Source organism: Pieris napi, chromosome 11 (genome assembly GCF_905475465.1).
Source record: "Pieris napi chromosome 11, ilPieNapi1.2, whole genome shotgun sequence".
NCBI lineage: Eukaryota > Metazoa > Arthropoda > Insecta > Lepidoptera > Pieridae > Pieris > Pieris napi.
This window is the reverse complement of record NC_062244.1, coordinates 1,972,821-1,993,562: the sequence shown is the minus strand read 5'-3', so window position 1 is coordinate 1,993,562 and position 20,742 is coordinate 1,972,821. Positions and strand designations below refer to the sequence as shown.

At 32.4% G+C, this 20,742-nt stretch overlaps 1 protein-coding gene across 3 annotated transcripts; it reads right to left on the bottom strand.

The window, feature by feature from the left end:
• Nucleotides 1-1,354: 1,354 nt before the first annotated feature.
• LOC125053760 (HIRA-interacting protein 3-like) lies at nucleotides 1,355-20,423 on the bottom strand. 3 transcript variants are annotated; one of them, XM_047655297.1, is made up of 16 exons: nucleotides 20,259-20,423; nucleotides 19,959-20,072; nucleotides 19,671-19,883; nucleotides 19,229-19,422; nucleotides 18,706-18,793; nucleotides 17,006-17,056; nucleotides 15,944-15,982; nucleotides 15,386-15,446; nucleotides 14,837-14,918; nucleotides 13,756-13,976; nucleotides 12,760-12,970; nucleotides 11,129-11,203; nucleotides 7,730-7,943; nucleotides 6,522-6,698; nucleotides 5,434-5,590; nucleotides 1,355-4,261 (listed from the first exon to the last, which is right to left on the bottom strand). In XM_047655297.1, exons 2-16 carry the CDS (start codon nucleotides 20,062-20,064, stop codon nucleotides 4,258-4,260), a joined length of 1,893 nt encoding a protein of 630 aa, XP_047511253.1. In that variant the 5' UTR covers nucleotides 20,065-20,072; nucleotides 20,259-20,423; the 3' UTR covers nucleotides 1,355-4,257. The 3 variants fall into 3 exon arrangements, with proteins under 3 accessions (XP_047511253.1, XP_047511254.1, XP_047511255.1); XM_047655298.1 differs by having other exon boundaries at nucleotides 7,730-7,928; XM_047655299.1 differs by having other exon boundaries at nucleotides 19,229-19,401.
• Between the last annotated feature and the right edge of the window lie 319 nt (nucleotides 20,424-20,742).

The following is a 20,742-nucleotide window of genomic DNA, read 5'->3' as shown; positions in this document are numbered from 1 at the left end:
AAAAAATTAAATGAAAATGATTAAATCATTGTGAGATTCGAAAAAGGTTCATAAAAAAAGTTTTGACGTAAAGTGTGACGTTCTGAATGTATTGACATAATAAACATCTTTATTGTTTTTAATATTTTGACATTTGACATAGCTAATTGTGAAGTTCTTTGCCATCCATCTTTTATCTTATGCTCCACTATATTGTCTCCTTACCAGGCACATGAGACAAAATTACTTTTCGATTACCATGACCCAAAACCGCCAAAGGAATTTGTATGAGAAAGACATTAGTTCACGCTATGGCACGTGTCCATTTCCTTACAAACTTTTTTGGTGGTAGAGGGTCTTGCCCAGGCCATAAAATCCCAAAAAAAAAACAGCAAATATCACAGACACCTACATACTTATACTTAAAACGTAATCATTGCTTTTTTTAATTTTATAAAGTACAGCAAGGTAAATCTCGTTGTTCTGATTTATTTGTTAACTAAAAAATGGATTAGTTAGATTTCCTTATAGATTCTATTATCTTTGATTTCTGCCAAGTAAATTATCAAAATTAACTAATGATTTTATAATGTTGTGAAATCATATTATATCAAAGCTGTAAGTGTATATGTGGCTGAGAATTTCCCTATCTTTCATTCAATTTTTATTTTGAAGTGGAAATTTTTGTTTTTCCGACAGAAAATTCCGTTGATAATACTTGAAAATGTCTGAGATGACATTGTCATGTCTTTTGATTGCCATATTAATCACGCTAGCATGCACAGCTGTTTCGATTAGGGCTTCAGCGTGCGACTCTCAACCATGAGGGCGTAGGTTCAAATTTTTGCATTTAGCACTCGCTCGTACGGTGAAGGAATCCGGTATGCCTTGGCTCCTAAGTCGACGGGGTGTGTCAGGCACAAGAGAAAGATCAAATGACCACAAAAAATACAGAAGTATCTTAACATGTTGTAGCGCCCCTTTTTTTGTAGGCACGCTAAAATAAAACAAAAATCAAATAACGTCGCAGTGATTTTACACGTAGATGTCGAACTCAAACTCAAAATATCTTTATTCAAGTGGGTAACCAAGTACACTTTTGAATTGACAAGTTAAATTAATTGTAAATTTACATTTACTACCTGTTCGCAAGTCAAGGGCGTAGAGCGGGTAAGAAGAACTGGAGCAAATCAATCCCAAGGATTAGGATCATTTAAGTATTCCTCAAATTTTTAAAACGCTTTATTGATTAATTTCCGTTTAACGAGGGCTTTGAATTTATCGCGATGTTATATTGTTAATAATAGTTATATAAAGTACGAGATACGCTGATGAACTATTTATAAGGGTAAGGTAAAGAAATAACAAACAAAACTTCAGTGTATAGCGTCTTTTCTTATTCACTAAAATATTATATTTTTAAAATATATACTTGACTAAATATACCTCTACGGCCTATAAAATGCTTCGAAACTAACGACCGTACTAAAACATCTATCTTAAACTAATTAACTTACATCAATCTACCAATTTTATTTACAATTTGATATCGGTATGCACCTAAATTAGTTTGTCGCTTCGTGTGCGCTTGTGCTCGTTCGTTTTAAATTTAGAAAAAATAATTTCGAATCTCGCTGCCTCAATGGGTATAATTTTAAATCGAACGTGCATCATTTAACATTATTAATGTACTTATTACAATTAACTATAGCTGAGTTAAATTTGGCGAATTAAAAATTACTGTGGAATCCGTAAATTAATACCGAATTTAAGGATTAAATTGCTAGCTAGCAATAAAACAAAGATGACAAGGAAACAATCCTTTTGCAATAACAAATAATTTACGTTAAAAGCAAAAAGCGTAAAATTGATATAATTCGTTAACTAAATGAATGAGATTCACATATAAAAATCGTGAAAAAAATCTATTTAGGAAATCTATATAAATGCTAGTCAATAATTAAAATAATATAATGGATAAAATTATTATAATTCTTGATTTATTTTACCTTAAATGTAATAGCAAGGTTTAGAAAACTCATTTTGTAGTCACAATAGTACGTACGCGTGAACGTATACGCGTATGCGTACATTCGAGTATACGCGTATACGTCACTGAACCTCGCTCTAATTTTGTCATCACAGCACCTATTTACAAAGCCGATATCCAAATAAAATTCATAACCTGTACAAAATTAATAGGACTCGCACACTATAATATTATATACATAAACTATTTGTCACTAATGTCCAACGACTTGGTGTTATTTCAATAGTCATCTTTTAAACGCTACATGTATAAAAATTCTATAAATTCATAGATATAGATTTAGTAAGAATAATCAGCATGACGCCATTATAACTAGCTTTTTTAATCAAGGAAAACGTATACGTCACTCTGACGTTTAAATGGTATAACGTAATCTACTAAATCGACATCTATGCTGACTTAAATATTCTGCTAGTAAATGAAAACACACACACATACAATAATTATTGTTTAGGCACAGACGAACATTTCTGGGTGCCAAGCCATCTACCTAAGCGAGGGTTTACATTCCTACTTTAGCCAATATAAAATAAATTATCCGCTATATTATACTCTCCAAGTATTGTCTACTCAAAGCCAATACAGGCATAGCAGGGCTATTCTTTAATAACGATGTTCAATCACCACTGTCTGACTATAATTGCCACGTTGAACTTTTGTTTAACGCGTTTGAAATTCGGTGGTACGATATTAGAGTGTGGTAACCCTGCTGAAACGGAAGTACCCCAAGTACTGTATGACAATTTTTACTAAAACCTAAGGAAATTGAGGAAATCATTTTAATTATGTAGGGTCATGATTTCCTCAATTAAAAAAAACCTGAAATTATTGCTAGTTCAATATTATTATCTCCTGTATTGAGGGTACTTGTTTTTTACGCTTTGTAGTCTACCCACATTTTTAAAATAATGAATACAATTTTTTTTTTAATCTCAAACAAAAGTGAAGTTAAGCTTGAAAAAGGTGAAGAAAACTTAATAAAAACATATTTTCTTATTATATTGGCTACAGCGTCTGCTACTGTTTTTTTTTTTTAAAGAAATAGTTTTAGGGAACAGTTTAAAAACGCTGTAAATAAAAATTAAACCCAGTATACAATATGTAATTAGTTTAATTTGCGTTTTTATTTGTGATTTAAAGCATGATTTTCTTCACCTTAAAATACATTAAAAAACCAAATAAATATGTATAAAATATAATAATTGCAGACATTATTATCCCTCACCTACCATCAGGGGTGATAAACGTTTGGTTCCAAATTTGGAAGCTCAAATAGTGACTAGCTTCTGAAATACAAGTCAAGGTTCGGTTTTGATTTTATCGCAATTCAATAAATAATTTACGGTAACAAAAATCACAGTGCAAGCCTTAAGTATAAATTCGTAACACAACTAGACCAAACGTTATCACCCCTGTTACACACGCTTATTTTTTTTTAAATTTTGACCTAAAATTAGTAGGAAATTTTGGGACCAATTTGATCCAAGAAAGCTGAAGTGACTTGATCTTTATCGCTAAACTAGGTGTTCCATGAAACCAAAACCACAACATCAACCTTTAGAAAGAGACAATCGGCTAATCTCTGAATCATAGAGTGTTATCTCTGTCGCACACCATTACTTTAATATGCGTACCTACAACAATGAAGCACTTAGTTCTGAATGGAAATTTTACTAAACCATAAATCTAATAATTGATGGACTATTTTGTTTATAGACATTTAAAAAAAATCATGAATTAGTTTAATTTAATAGAAAAAAGTTATAATAGAACTAAAAAAAAAATTACAAAACAATATATGTAGTTCCGAATGGCCATGACCATTATATCTGGTTGTTTATTCCCTTTTTAACAAACTAGGATACATATTCTAAAAAGTATCTCAAATCACAATCTCATCTTGAGCGCTGTCTTGTTAAACTTCATACAGAAAAAAATGGTTTGACATCTCTTTGACAGATTTCAGTTTGATTGACGTTCCAGACTATAGTTGAAGGTTATATGTATTCTGAGAACCGATTTTTTTAACATTACTTTAATTATATTAATTAATAAATTCATTTTTACTTTTAGCATTGGTTTCACCGGAACACCCATTAGTTTTAGATTTCTAGGCCCGCAGAAATCAGAGCCACCCCGCTTGAACCCGGACCTTTGTCGAAGCACTTTCTAGAAGGTCCCACCACTCACTGTACCGATATTGTCTGTCCTACCACTGACATTGTAGATTACCTGTGAAGAGAGCAATTTTAATTATTTTGTTTATTATAGTAAATTATTATTTTAACTGAGTATTATGTAAGGCAGTTTCAGCTGCCCACCACCACTATGTGGAACCATCTGCCCACTGACGTATTTCCGAATTAATTAGTATCAATTCAAGCAAGAATATCAATTCCTAACAAGCCGGCAACGCACTTGCCCGAGCCTGGGCAATATAAGTGGCTTCTTTTCCGTTTGACCCCATGGTCTAAGATCCCGCTATACAACGACCTTCACCGAGATGCTTATTTAATGAAACTTATTTTATATATAATTTAATATGTCAATAAATATAATCCATATGGGTTGCCTAGCAAATTTCAGTCCAGAGTATTTTTAATTAATTTAAAAAAAAATATTTTTTTAAACATTTCACCGGTATGATTATTAGATAAATTCTATACCAATCGAAAGTATGAAGCCCATAGAATATGCAAAAGTTAGGTTGTTTTTAATCAATTAATTATTTATGTGTTTATTTTTTATGTGACACTAAAGTATATATACATCTTTAGTATAAAAGAAGGTTTTAGTGATACATATATAATACTACCCTGATTAAAAATATTGATTGAAAAAAGTTCAAAAAATTTACTACATGCAAATTATAAAAAAAAATTTTTTTTTTTTAATATTAATTAAACATACTCTGGACTGAAATTTGCTAGGCAACCCATATGGATTATATTTAATGACATATTAAATTAAATATAAAATAAGTTTTATTAAATAAGCATCTCGGTGAAGGTCGTTGTATAGCGGGATCTTATACTACCAGTTATATTAACATGTAAACTGTACAAAAAAATGTACCTTAACTGAATTAAAAAAAATATAAATACAAATTTTCTTAAAAACTACTTATTTATTCACACTTTGCTTTATAATATAAAATTTTAACATAATTACATGTAAAAGAAAGGCAACTGGCGGCCTTATCGCTTTCGAGCGATCTCTTCCAGACAACCACTGTGAGAAAAGATTTTTTTTTTTAATTAAACTACATAAGGTAGGCAAGAAGTGCAAAAATACGTGTATTACATATAGTTGTTAAGAAAAGAAACGACTTAGTAGCAAAACACGAATTACATAATACAAAACATATTTAAAATCTGTTAAATTTTTGGTAAGATATAACTCACTGCGAGTCAGACTCGTCATTGACGCTGGACCGCAGCTTGGAGACCGTCCTCCTCGCTGCAGGAGTGCCGTCTTCCTCATCAGACGATATGACGATGCGCTGACGGGGCTTCACACCCGTCGCACCGCGGGTCATTCTTCGAGCAACTGCCTCCGTGCCTGAAAAAGATAGTCAAGATATATTTTTGAAGTTATACTTCTTTAGGCGCGTTATGAAAGTGACATTTTACGATGCGCGTGCACCGTGACACAAAATTAACAGAATGAAGTTGCCCACGGAAGATGCTACGGCATTGGACATAATTTAAAAACAACATTCGAATAATAATAGAATTTATGTTACACTTAATGTAAGAGAATAATAATAAATATTTATTTATTTAATTTTTCAAATGTAAACTAAACTTTATTGACTCCTTTTCCAGTCTTTGATTATTTAAATGTAATTAATTATTTGCATGCAATCAAAAACTATTTTTAAAAATGCCAAAGAAGTATAACTTCTTACGCGCGTACATAAGTACACGCACCCTTTTTTTTAAATAGTTTTTGGTGAAATTATTAAGATATTGTATTCGAAGATAAAGAAGATTGGAAAATATTACCGAAGACGAGAGACAAATGGAAGAATTTGAACAATTTGGTGTACCAATATTAAATATAAACTTAAAATAATCTTTATTATAACACTGTAATCTCCCCTATAACGCGATTACCAGCACCCGTATCACGCGGTAGTTCACCCCCATAACGCGGATATTTCTTTATATTTGTGTAGTGTGAAATTTTTAATGATTTTTCATTTGTGTTATAAAATTAAACTATATAAATTTATTACATTCGTGTTCCTAGTGAAAAAAGGGACTTAAAGGATTAGAAGCATTTCATATATATTTATTTTTTGACGTTCAAAAGTATACATTTTGTTACCTATATGAATAAATGATTTTTGAATACTCCTACAACGCGATTTCCTATAACGCACTCTGGATCTACCGCGTTATACTGATACTGTACTCGAATATGACCTATATTTAGTTCAAAATGTTTAAATTGAAAATACAAAATAATTTTAGTTCTAGAAACCCACCATCTTCTTCCGACTTCTTGGCTTTCGCATCCTTCTTGGCCTGCTTCTCTTGTTCCTTCTTGTCCATTTTCGCTTGTTTTATCGCCCTACACTTCTCCAGAGTGGGCTTTCCCTCCAGACCGGCCGCTTCCAGTAAATCCTGCATTTTCGCCACTCGCTCCTTGTTCTTTGTGCAACCTAAACAATCACGATTAAAATTTTAGATCAATTTTCAAAATTAAAAAAATTACTAGAAAGGTAGTCTTAAATATCATAAATAATTGCGGGTAGGACAAAACAAACTTAATAAACCTTGCCACCCGTACTTTATGATAAACTATTGTACGTTAATTCAGGTTATTGTACTATACACTTTATGAGAACAATAAAGTACACAGATTTTTTTGTATGATGTGATTTCTTTAATCGTAAATATTTTTTTCGTTTATCGATTGGCTCTGAGTCAGTGTTTGATTTGATTGTAAAGATGACGTGCAATTGATTAGTCGAGATACTAAATATACAAACGGCAAAGGGCATTAAAAAAACATTATTTTTAAATATAATAATAAAGAAATATAAATTGTACTTTACTTTGATGTTTCATACTATGTACTTTAATTTTAAAAAATGTACACTGAGCCAATGTTTCCATATTTGTTGTAATAAAATTATCTCAGTCAATTGTGTCTGATTTTATTATTTATTTATATATTTCCTATTTTTACTGTAACTTAATACAAATACAAACAAAAGAAGAAAACATAGGGGTTGATCGTAGGGTGAAAATTAAGGGTTGTATGTATTTTTAATGCTACATAATAAAAAAATAAAATGTATCAAAAAAATTAAAATATTTTTTTGGGATGGACACCCCTTATCACTTAGGGGTTTAAAAGATAGATCTGAGAATCTATCTTTCAAACTGAATATGGCACTAAATGTAAAGTTAGAAGCATTTACATTTCTATTTTTGACGATCATAAGTGTACATTGTGTTACCTATATGATTAAATGATTTTTGAATTGAATGAATAGAAAAATTTATAAGAATCTGTCGAGCCGTTTCGAAGGAGTATGGGAACGAACATTGTGACACGAGAATATTATACATTACATTATAAATAATGCAATCCTTGTGAATTCATCCAATATCCGTCTCACATGTAATAACCAAGGTCCGCAAGACATGCGTAAATGAAATTTGTGAAGAACGAAAAAGCACTTACCCTCAACCAACTTCTTATAGTCGAACCGAATTCCCGCAGCCTTACAGAACTTCTTCATATCCGTGATGCCCGGCTGCCTTAATTCTGGGGGCACCGGGGGCCTCCCACGGCGACCCGAGCCTGGGGTTCCAGGCACGGCTGGGGTACCGGGGGTCTTGGGCGTTGAATTCCGGGACCCCTTCGGTCGGCCAGGCCCGCGCTTTAGGGGTTGATCCTAATTATTTACGGTTCATGTGTAGTAGATAGTTTATTTAGAAACATTTCGCTCCCTTAGTACAAGGGTGTAACACCAATTTTTGGTTAAGTGAGATTTTATATGCACAAAATGAAATCAGAGGTTAATGCTGAGAAAGAATAAGACAACAATAACTCGATAAACATTTGCATCTCTCTCACACCTGCCCCGATCTAACCGCTAAAAGTTACTAGTTAGTGAAGTATTTTAAATATAGATAAATTAAAAAACGTGTGTATGTACACGCGTTAGAAGTTTTACGTCTTTGGCGTAACAAGATAAAAATCATTTCAAATATTTTATTCTACGTTTGTAGAAACGACACTAACAATAGAAGAAACTAAAATGTTGACTATAGCTAACTTCAGGTAGTCGGTTCTTTGTGACGGTGTGCGCGCGCATCGTAAAAATTTATCATCATCATTTTTTCCTAACGCGCCAAAAGAATTAGAATTTCATAAAATGATTAATTTAAAGACTTTTTAAACATTGCGCAATTCGCAAATAAGATTTCTTTGTACCGTATTTGATTAGATATATATGACGAAATGTATTTAATTTTCATGTGTTATATGTTATTATATATTTATTGGTAAAAACTACAGGTACTAGGAATTATTCCTGACAGATTGTCTGACATAATTTAACATTACGATCTAGTTTTAAGACTAATAACTAAAAGCCTAATTTACTAATAGTATTAAACATAAAGTGTCCAATACTTATAGGTATTTCACCACTTTTTGTACCAAGGCGCAATATAAGTTATCTTTCCAATCAATCGTTATTCATTCAAATTATTTTCAATTATAGTGACATTATCAAACAACAAATCTGTAAAGATATAATCATATTACATATCATAATCATGGCTACTTTTGCATTTTAATCAAAATAAGCCGGAGTGGAATCAATCAAAATCTTTGAAAGGGATTTTCCAATTATTTTCTTCGAATAATGCTTGAATGCGATAATATATTCCAGATAAATTTTATAATCATCGTGATACAATTAGTCTGAGACCTATTCATATTATAGTGTTCTTTCATTTCCTGCCTACCAGACTTGTAGTCATGCTTTGTTTCATGTTCCTCACATCACACTAACTATGCAAAAAAGTTTTCAGATCTCAATTTTATATCGCGCAGCCCGGACATACAACGACCAATATATTTTAAGCCTTGACTTGTTTAAGCTATCGTGGATATATTCCGCTAGGTTAAAATGTATTCCACATTTGGCTATACAATTTTTAGTGTTTGTTTGTAATTGTTTATATTTTCTGTAGTCGGACTCTTTTGTCTCTATCCGTCAAATTGTTTTTACGCGATGATTAAAATAGACATGAGTAAAAGAGACATGAGTAGTCAGAACCAAAGATTTCTTTTGTGAATAAGGAGCACAACAAAATATTTAACTAAAATAGCTTTATAGTACGTTTGTAAAAACGTTAATTTAATCTTTTGGTGCGGTTTAATTTAATTATAAAATTAATTAAACGGTGCCTCGAACCTTGCTCGTTAAAATTTAAGTTAAAAGTGTTATTTGTAGTGTAAAAAGGAGTCAATTTAAATCAAAAATTGTACGATGATTCGTGTCTTTTGTGCTAGCACTTTAGGCTAATGACGATTTCTGTATCGATAGTCTGACGACATTACCTCGACATATATTATAAATAATAGTACCATTTAAATTAAATATATACCGTATAAAATTCTTACTCAAACCATAAAAAAAAAATGTGTACTACTACTAGGTGTACACACGTAAGAAGTGAAACTTCTTTATGACCTTACTTATCGAAAAATGATCTACTATATGCAACTTTACAGAAATTGGTTAAATAAAGTTAAATTAGATAAAGTTTAACAAAAGGCTTTTATTATCATAGACATGAATACAAATACATATTTCATTTTACCTTATTATCACTAAGATTACAGAATTTCATTAATTGTAATAGAATTATTACTATCATTGTTATCGTTATTATATATTTTTGTTATTAATGGCTTCGAATCTCTTCGGATCAACCGTCAACAAGAAAAAGATGACGCGTAACCGAAAAACGTGACGATTTGCTACAAAATTTCTCCCATACGTCGATAAAGAAGTTTCACTTCAATAATATTAATTCACAAAAACACATTATTTGAGGATTGATAGTTATCATATATTTTTTTCTGAACGCAAGAATTATCTGTATAAAATAAACCGCGTCGGTCGCTTAGTGGTAAAAATGGTTGATTGTTTCTACAGATATATTTAGCAATAATTTACTAAATCAAAAGATAAATTATTCATTGATATGAAAATAATAAACAGCTCAAATATAAGTCTTTCCTCCGACTTTGATTTAGTTCCCTTTGGAGTAGAGATTCTTGGGCCGTGGGGTTCAATTGCACTGGCGCTTATTAAAGATTTAAGTTGACAAGTTGAGATAGTACCGGTGACCCCAGAGCTGGTGCTTTCCCACAGGGACCAAACTTGTAACATTTTATTTAATTTTCTATTCAATAATTATTTAATTAAATTGTTTATGTAGGTTGAGAAAATTGTAAATCTTTATATATATAATTCTTCTGTGAGTGTGTATGTCACTGAACGTCTCTCAAATTTTTTTGTGTGTGTTCAAGGGGATCTGGGAATGGTTTAGATTCACAAATCAGCCCGCCAGATGGCGCTGCAGTCGGTACTTTCATACTTTGCTTTACTAATTGCTTGAAATATCATGCAGGACAACGTCTGTCGGGTCCACTAGTACTGTATATTTCGTCATAGTCGTAGAATAGTGACGGATCTGACAAATAGTAAACTTTACAGGGCAGCCATTTCAAAATAATATAATCATGTTAGTTTTTGTCATAAATATTTTAATTCGTATTCTGTTATTATGAAAATTGGCATACAAGCAAACTAAAAAGTTTGTTTTGGAACAAAATAAAAATAATAACTAAATTAAATTACACAGTTTCCTAGAAAAAAACACATGTTTCTATCAAATCTGTCACTTTACCGACTGATTAATTTCAAATTTAAAACACATGGAATTTGTTTTTTAATGTAGCCGTAATATTTAGTCAATGTAGTATCCAAATATGATAAAAAGTGAATTTTTGATTTATTTCAAAAAATACTAAATACGTATTATGAAAAATAATTACCTCATCACTTTCCTCGGAGCCACTTCCTGAAGACCCTGACGACTCATCATCAGATGATGAATCCACTGTCGTCACCTAGAAATTGTATTAACAGCATTGTATCAAATATGCAGGAATTGAACTTTATATTTAAATCTCTAATTTATGAGTTTGGAGTAGTGTTGGCCTAGTGGCTTCAGCGTGCGACTCTCAACCCTGAGGTCGTAGGTTCGATCCCCGGCTGTGCTCAAATGGACTTTCTTTCTATGTGCGCATTTAACATTCGCCCGAACGGTGATGGAAAACATAGTGAGGAAATCGCCTTGTCTTATAAAGCCGACAGCGTGTGTCAGGCACAGGAGGCTGATCACCTACTTGCCTATTAGATTGACAAATGATCATGAAACAGATTCACAAATCAGAGGCCAAGATCTACAGCTTGTAGGGACACCTTTTTTAATTATAGAAGAATAGAAAGTAGTAATAGATTAACGTTTTATGAACAATTTTTGATTTGTTTAATATTAAATTTCGAAATGTTTATGTGTAATAAATAAAATAAAAATTCCTATTTATTACTCAACAACTATTACAATATACATTTTAAAAATTAAATTGAGAATAATATAAAATGAATGAACCTAATCCTTTTAATCCTAGACCTTCGAACAAAGCCTTTTGAAGTGAAACTTCTTTAGTCGCATGAGGGTAAAATTTTTACGGATGAAACGCAATAATAATATTAGCGTCACGAAGATGTGCAGCGTTTTTATCGAAGAAAAGGGAGAGAGCGATTGAGAGAGAGTGAGAAATGGCGAACGTAGCATGAAGCAAATAGCCACAGAGCGAGAGTAGGGAGAAAGATCGAGAGAGAGAGTGGGATAGAGCGAACGTCGCATCACGCAGTGCTATGGAGCGAGAGATGGGAGACAGCTATAGTGAGAAAGATTGAGCGAGAAAGTAAGGGAGATCGAGAAAAGATTCACGCTATTGGTTGATGTATTCGTTTAGTAGTTACATACTAGAACTTTCGATGGCAATTCTGTCGCATAACGTCTTGTGCAGTAATCGCAGATTTTTTATTGATTTATATTATCATTAGCACGTATACAGTTTGTAAACAGTGTGAATATAGATATACAAATACATGTAGTGATCATAATATACTGGTACATGATCATCTATTCTTAGTAATCATTAATTTACAAAGAAGTTTCACTTCTGACATGTGTACGTTGTACGCACGCACTTTTTGACTTTTCTTTAGGCGCGTTATGAAAAATTGATGAGAATAAAATTTAACGATGCGCGCGCACCGTGACACAAAATTAACAGAATGAAGTTGCCCACGGAAGATGCTACGGCATTGGACATAATTTAAAAACAACATTCGAATAATAATAGAATTTATGTTACACTTAATGTAAGAGAATGATAATAAATATTTATTTATTAAATTTTTCAAATGTAATCTGAACTTTATTGACTACAATGACTCCTTTTCCAGTCTTTGATTATTTAATTGTAATTAATTATTTGCATGCAATCAAAAACTATTTTTAATAGTGCCAAAGAAGTACATAAGTACAGTACGCGCGTACATAAGTACACGCACCCTTTTTTTTATTTAGACCTTACTGAATATGCCTTACCTCACCACTGACGACTCCACGTAACTTGGCAGCAGCCAACTTAGCAGCGGCAGCCTTCTGAGCGGCGATGTGGGCCGCTTGGCTGGCCAGCCTCTCCCTTTCGGCATTCGCGTCATAGTAATTGTATAGGACCGACAGGGGCACTGGTACGTCGCCGAAGTACACCTCGTTTGGTATGTGGGAGGAGTCCAGGCAATCGTCACTCCATCGCCTGGAAATTATATTTCAGACTCTTAATACCCACGATTGCTTTATAACTGGACAGATTATTCTTTATAGGTAACAGAAGTGTCACTTAGATTTAAAAACCCCTAATTTTATTATAATAATAATAATTTATTGCAAGAATATGGTACAAAAATGTGTAAGGTGGTACGATCGTAAGTTCGCATATTCTGCCACACACAATGGCGCGCAAATTTGTCTTAAAAGTAATTTTACATTATTAGTCAAATGAATTGGTCAATTCTTATATTATTTGTATCGTACATATCATATCATACTTTATTAAACTTATATCAACTACAGTGTCTCACGCAAATAATCATTTATTGAATAGTACATTTTTCCAAAAGTAATACACCAAGTCGCTTTTTAAATATTCTAGTCGGAAGATCTTTTAAATCTTTTGGTAAATTATTTTAAACCTTAATGGTCATACAAAAGCTGTTTTTCCTAAATTACAGATAGATTTTTGGCACAGCCAATTTCTCCCCATGTCTACTTCTTACTTTGACTTCTACATTCGACTTAAAAATATGTATGTTTCTATGCACGAATAAGGATATCTCTAAAATATAAATACAGGGAAAAGATAAAATTTTGAGCTTCTTAAATAAAGGTACGCAACTATCAAGACAGTTAGCTCCACAAATTGCTTTAATACATTACTTTATGTTAGTAAAGATAGGAGATCGATCGACTGTCACGGTCTGATGATGTTTTTGGATTGATTATTGGGTTCGGGCGTAATCAAAAATAATGATTGAACCTCACCTTCTGAACTGTATCCCCGAGAAGTCCTTCCTAAACGGCCTGACATTGTACTGGTAGGGCACGGCCCTAGGCCTTCCCACGGGCGCGGGCGACCTGGCCCCGGGGATCCCTGGAGGCCTAACAGCGGGGAGCGCCGTCGCAGCCCCGGGGGAACCTTTGGTGGGCGTTCCGGGGGGCTTCGGTTTGTTCGTCGAGCCTTTTGGACGACCGCGTTTCTTCGGCTGTGTATAAATTTAATAATTGAAAAAATAGATTCTATTGTCTATTCTCAGGTCGTGACGTCATTAAAATGTTTGTAGTGATTTTAAAATGAAACTTTATTAAACGTGTTAACATTTATAGCGCAAGTCGAGACTGACCTGTCCCGTTACGAAAATAAAAACAGAATATTAGTTTAGAAAATGAGATGTTTTTAATTTGAATTCGTAAAAGTTGTCTCTTTCGTCCTATTATGTGTATAGTAGGAATCGAACCCGTGGGAATTGTGGCAATAGGTAATGCATTTAACTCATAAAATTATCAAAAAATCCATCTTTTAATATAAACCAATAACAATTTTTATCGACCAACATTTCAAAACGTCCATTTTTAAAAATTGTAACCATGGTAACACGTTACTATGTGTGGGTGTGGGTGAGTTTCAGAAATGACACAGCGCAAACTTTGACTCCCACAAGTAGTTGACGTACTAATAAGTAACGTTTCTAAAAAAAAAAAAAACTAGCTAAACTTGCAAACTTTGTTTTGCCACAATATGTACTTAGCCTGCCATTTTAAAAGCAAACTTTCTGACTGGTTTTTAGGTTTTTTCGTGCAATTTTTTCATCTTTCTTCAGAAAATCTCCTAATCAATTTAATTAACCTAAAGAGTTCAGGCAATAATTTTAAAAACTTTCTCGAATTGGTCCAGCCGTCTTCGAGATTTGAGTTTTTATTAATAAAAAAAAAAAATTATTTACATTATGGATTCAGATAAATAAAAATCGTATATAATTCACTGTTATAAGACATACTTCTAACATATATTTTTTTTAAATTCTAATGCCGCCCTGCCATGTTCATCAAGAGAATGGAAGTATACCTCTAATCCAGGTGTAATTTTTCCAGGAGTAGAACCACCCCGAGACAAATCAGGACTACTGAATGGTTTTCTTTCTTCTTCCCTAAAACATAAAAAAATAAACTCTTTAAAAACACTTTCATTTCCGTTTGGAGATAATCAATCTACGTTTTACACATATCGTCTCCAGAAATGTGGATATCTCAAAAACTACTCAACCGATTTTGACAACTGTTCCCTAAGTTGAAATGTGACTTTCCGACAAATTTATGGACAAACATACACTTATGAAATTCCACACACATGCTTGGATCTCTTTAGATTATTACACTTAAATATTATTAAATTCTAATCACATCACGGATCAACTGCAATGTGTTTGCCATATTAGTGTCTTAATGTATAAATTACAAAATATTTAATATCTATTTTATACCCTTATTATATATCTATAATAATTTCAACTAGAGTACTCATCTGTCTCCTTCTATCATAAGGTCAACACAATTTGGCAGAAAGAGACAAAAGAGTACTTATATAGAGCAATGTTTACGACTTCAGAGTACTTACATTTTCTTGATAGGAGTTCCAGGATCAATTGGTCTCACCTCGCCCGATAGGACACCAATTTCTAAAATCATAAAATTAAAACATTTTCAAAAATGAAACATCTTCTTTAAATAAAATTGAGAAATGGCAAATGCTTGATTGCTAAACAATAACCTAAAATATGGTATTTATTTATTTATTAAAATTCACCACATATAGCATTATGCTATATCTATAGTATGTTACAAGCTATCTTTTCTAAAATATATGACAATTTTGGATATATATATTATTGTTATGGTATTAATGAAAACTTTAATTGTTTTTTAATAAGCAACAAATTACTAGTATTTTTTTTATAACATTTATGATTACCAAAAGTGTCGTATAATTTAGAAAATATAGTTTGTAACATACTGTTGATATAGCATTATGTATAATGTGATAAACTTCAATAAATAAATAAACTAAGTACTGTTGTCTCTCTATCAAATAGAGTATACACTGTGATGAAAAGAGACATCAGTACTTGAAACAGCGCTCTTATAATTCCATGTACTTAATACAAAATATATTTACCTGGTGGCTTTTCACATTCTACCCGTGGTAGGCCATCATCTAAAATTAAAAAAAAAATATTGGTTGTTTGTAAAGTAGGTTTACGATCGAGATGTTTACGTGATAACGTCTTATTGGTGATATAAGTTTTTGGGAAGTAAGGAATTAATGAAGATAACAATTTTTTCAAATTTTAAATTACATCTATCGTTTTATTCACACTTTTGATGATAAATTTCGGGTGTAAAATGACAAGTTTACTTATTCGACTATGATATACATTTTTCTTCATACATTCACGGAATGACTGGCAGCGCTCGAGATGAGACGGGAGATCGGTCCGTCTCTCTCTCGTTATACCTGCGATCGCGCTCGTGAGGTTTTGGTGTGACACAAGTTTCTGAACATGTCACCCGACTAAAACGATTTTAAAGACGTTATCACGTCAAAATCACTTATTAATTCATAATATATACAAATTCTGATCTTTCTAAAACTTAAATTTTAATTATAAATTATCATTTTTTGGCGAGTTAATAGCATTTTCTATGTGTATTGTTAGTGTTGCATTAGAAAAAAATGTACCCTAAGCCAAATCGGCCAAACTAGCTTTGACACTTGCTATGTATGACATGCTCGATATCATATGTAAGACAATTTTGTGAGGCTGATATATGAAGGAAATTATATGTAATCGTACTTTATCCATATTCTTGCAAATAAAGAAATAATAATGCTTGATTAGGGAAAGCACCAACGTTTCACATAAGCTACAATTTAATGGAATTACCACCAAAAAAGCGTGGTGGTCCCCATGACTGGTGGTCTCCTACTGTTTCCCTTGAATAGTTTACTACTATAATATGTAATATAACAAAAACCTTAGCCACAGCAACACTTGGCCGGTCCGCTAGTTATATATCGAAAGTCAGAAAATTTCTATAAACTTTAACTTTATAAAGTTTACTTGAAATAATTTTTAAAGAAACAATCAATACTAGTTATTAACCCTATATTTACCATGATATTTTTATTTAAAACACTAAAAAAATTATGCAGAGAAATTTCATAAAATATTTTTACCTTTAGCCAGTTGGTCTGGTTTCGAGACTTCCAGTGGCTTCATGGATGCTTCTGAAAATATATTCAATTAATAAGTTCTAACATAAAGAAAAATTATGTACCAAATGAAGTTATAATTGAAGCATTGGGTGCAACAAGGGCGTTCGGTACCTAAAGCCCGTTTTGATGTTATTACATTAAAACATGCACAGAGCCATCAAGTTTTGTATCCCAAAAACTCGTTACGATCAGCCGCTTCCAGATGGAGTAGGAATCATTAATGTCGAAGGTGGCGCTACGCCCTTGTTGCGTAGATAACAAAAGTGCGTTTAAATTCGAACACGTAAAAACTTATTAATATAAAAAATGACTGAAACCAGTGATTCAAGTGACTTAAGATCAGATGCTGGCCAGAGTGAACATTTGCCCCCCAAAATAAGGGAAAAAAGAAGGTTATGAATGTAAACTTGTGGAAAAGAAATGTTCGAAAGTTAAAGATAAGTTTCGGTGAGGAATACACATCTGCTCGAGGAAAGAAGGTACCTAAAAAGATGGTTAAACATTTTACCACGTGTTGTTCCAAAAAATGTTGTATTAACCTCGATTAAAATACATAGAGATTTTTTTGTGATTTTTGGAAAATAGGTGAAAAAGCGCAGCAAGATACCCTCTTAATGTCGTGGTTAGAAGAAGTGTTAAAGTTGAGAGTGAATGTTGGGCCTGACAAGTTGAAACGAGATAATCAATGGAAATACTTTTTCCTCCTGGAAAAGGCCAGTTACAGCTGATTCCCTTCAGCCTAGTGAATATTTTGATAAATGTGATTAAACACACGAAAGCCAGAAAAATAATTAAGAAAGTTGAATATTTAAACGGTGATTGTAATAAATACACATGAATAACTTACATTTTAATTTAAAATAATTACATAAGTATTCAAATTGTTATTTATTTTCCCTAAAAATCAATGGTGAAATTAACGTCCTATGTGTTTTACCAGTTGGGTGCAACAAGGGCGGATAACGCAATAAAAAAAACGATGATATTACGATGTTTCTGATTGTTTTAAAATAGTTATAATACCTTAATATTTTTGCTAAATCATACGACTAACAAATAATAAAGTTAATGTAAGTCAAATCATAAGTATTAAAATAATATAAGACATTAAAACTTTCAATATCAATTTTCTCGAAACTCTATTTTACAACATACGCCCTTGTTGCACCCAATGCTTCAATTGTATTTTGATTACCCACATTTTGGCCCGAATTGTTGATACTAACATTTAACAAATAGAATAGATACTAGCTAAACTACATAACCATTGAACTAAAACTAAGAGGTTATTTTTTATATAAATTACGTGTCATGTTGTTTGTCCGCTATGGACTCCTAAACTACCGAACCGATATCAATCAAATTTGCACACCGTGTGCAGTTTGATCTAACTTAAAAGATAGCTTACATCTTAATTTATACCCGCAATATTATTTTATTGCAAATATTTGTTTATTATTGGATACAATTCTAACAGATGGCGCTGTGTTAAAAGTACCAACATTTCACATATCTCATAGCTATCTATCTACCTTTCACATAAGTTCTCCTACCGTTTCCCTTGAAAATTTTACTACTATGTAATATAACAAAAACCTTAGCCACAGCAACGCTTGGCCGAGTCTACTAGTTTATTATAAAATTACTTTAAAGGTACCAACCTCTTGATTTGTCGTCAACTCGCATATCATCTGGTTTAAATATATCTGTTTTAATTTTTATTTTTGGTTGCTCTAAGTCACCCGGTTGCTGAAAAATACATATATTGTATAATATTGGATGGAATCATAATTGATCCATCACTTATAGATTATATCTGTTTTTAAGACTTCTCATACAGTAAGGGAAATTATGTTAAAAAACCAGTATGTTTTTAATAGGTCTCTTTTACAGATAATATATCACAATAACAAATATGATAATGATGCCACTGAATGCATGATATATGTACTTAGCAATTTAATATTTTAAGTATATAATATTGTTTATTTTAGTTATAAAACTCTAATATTAGATAGCAATCGATGACCATAGCCTTCTGACATTTTCCGAGTCTTAGCATCAGATGAGTCTTGTGCCTATTTACCCCCTGTTCTACAAAAAAAACCATTCACAGAAAACTTGCTTGTTTCATCATTCTTTCCTATTTTATAAAGGTTTAAATGAAAACATTTAAATACTTACAATCATCTCTGCCTCAGGATGTGGTCTTTTCTGAGAGTCAGATGGCTCTAATTTAATTTCTGGTTTCAGTTGTTTAATATCAAGGGGTTTCTGGGCATCAAGGGGAGGTAACAAGTGTGGCTGTGGGGGCCAGGCAGATTTGTGGATGCCCACATCCGGGGCATAACCTTGCACTGCGGGTTTAAACAACATACCTAACAATTATTATTGAGTTATTCCTTTGTACAATTATTATTATTTAAGAGACAAATAAGCTATTAAGTTATTGGGGTACTAATTATCTGGATTAAATATAAGCAATAATTCTAAACAACAGTCAAATCAAATTTTTCAATAGTTTGTCTATCGAACTACTACTCAATTAACTTATTATTATTAACAATAGACTTGTATAGCTTTTTCAACATAACTACAATAATATTATCTACAGAATGCAACTCACCCATGTGCGACTGTGCCATATGAAGTTGAGCTTGCTGCTGGGGAAAACTTTGATGATGTGCATAGTTCTGATGTGCTGGTGGGGCATATGATAAATTTTGAGGAGCATATCCCCCTGGGGGCGGAGGCCCGTAAGCTGCAAATGCATCCGGTGGCGGATAGTGGGTATTATATGCACCGGCGTATGGCTGGTATGGTATTTGGTGGCCGTTGTCTAGAAATCATAACAAAAGGTCTTTAAGGTCTATTTACATATTTCCCGCGCAAAAATCTTATTTACCAGACTTACCTAGGTAATTTAGCGGGAGCCCGTTTCCTTGGACAACGCCGTGGCCTGGCTCACCCTCCATTCTGAGCCTTTTCTGATTCATCGCTCTTTCAGCTTCATAATTCATCTTTGTCACTAGAAACAAAACCCGTGTAAATATCAATCACTTATAAACACATTATGCCACTCTCTTTTAATTCATTATTACGAACTACACGTTTATTTTGTAGTATCCACGATAACTATGACAGACGCCAACCGGACGCTATCACAAAACACAGGACACAGGTTATGCGCTCCGCAAAAGCAAACATAGCGTACCTTTGTTAGGCACTGATTGTTATTGATTTTAGTTAATACAGCCACTCGGAATCTTGTTCACCATATATTTGTACATAATCGAGCACAATATAAGTCAAAATAACAGTTGCATAGAAAATATGCACAAAATTCACATTAATGACAGTGAAATTAGAAAAAAACACAAATGAACTATGAAGCGGAGTTGGTGTATTTTTTTTCTCCATCCTTTGATTTTTTATTTTATTGCTACATGGTAATACCATGACAGATGTCAAGTAAAAATGAAGATACTCTGTATTTAGAGGCATAGTTCATAAGGCAACTTTTATGCGAGAAATTATCAACATTGTTTTCATAAATTTAATTTTAATTACTTGTCGATTTACAAAAATGAAAGAAAGAAAAATTTATAAGATTAACCCACGATGCAACATATATGTAAAGTTAATTCGTTTTTTGAACGTTACTTCATTCTATTTAGCTCGACTCATTCATTTTATCT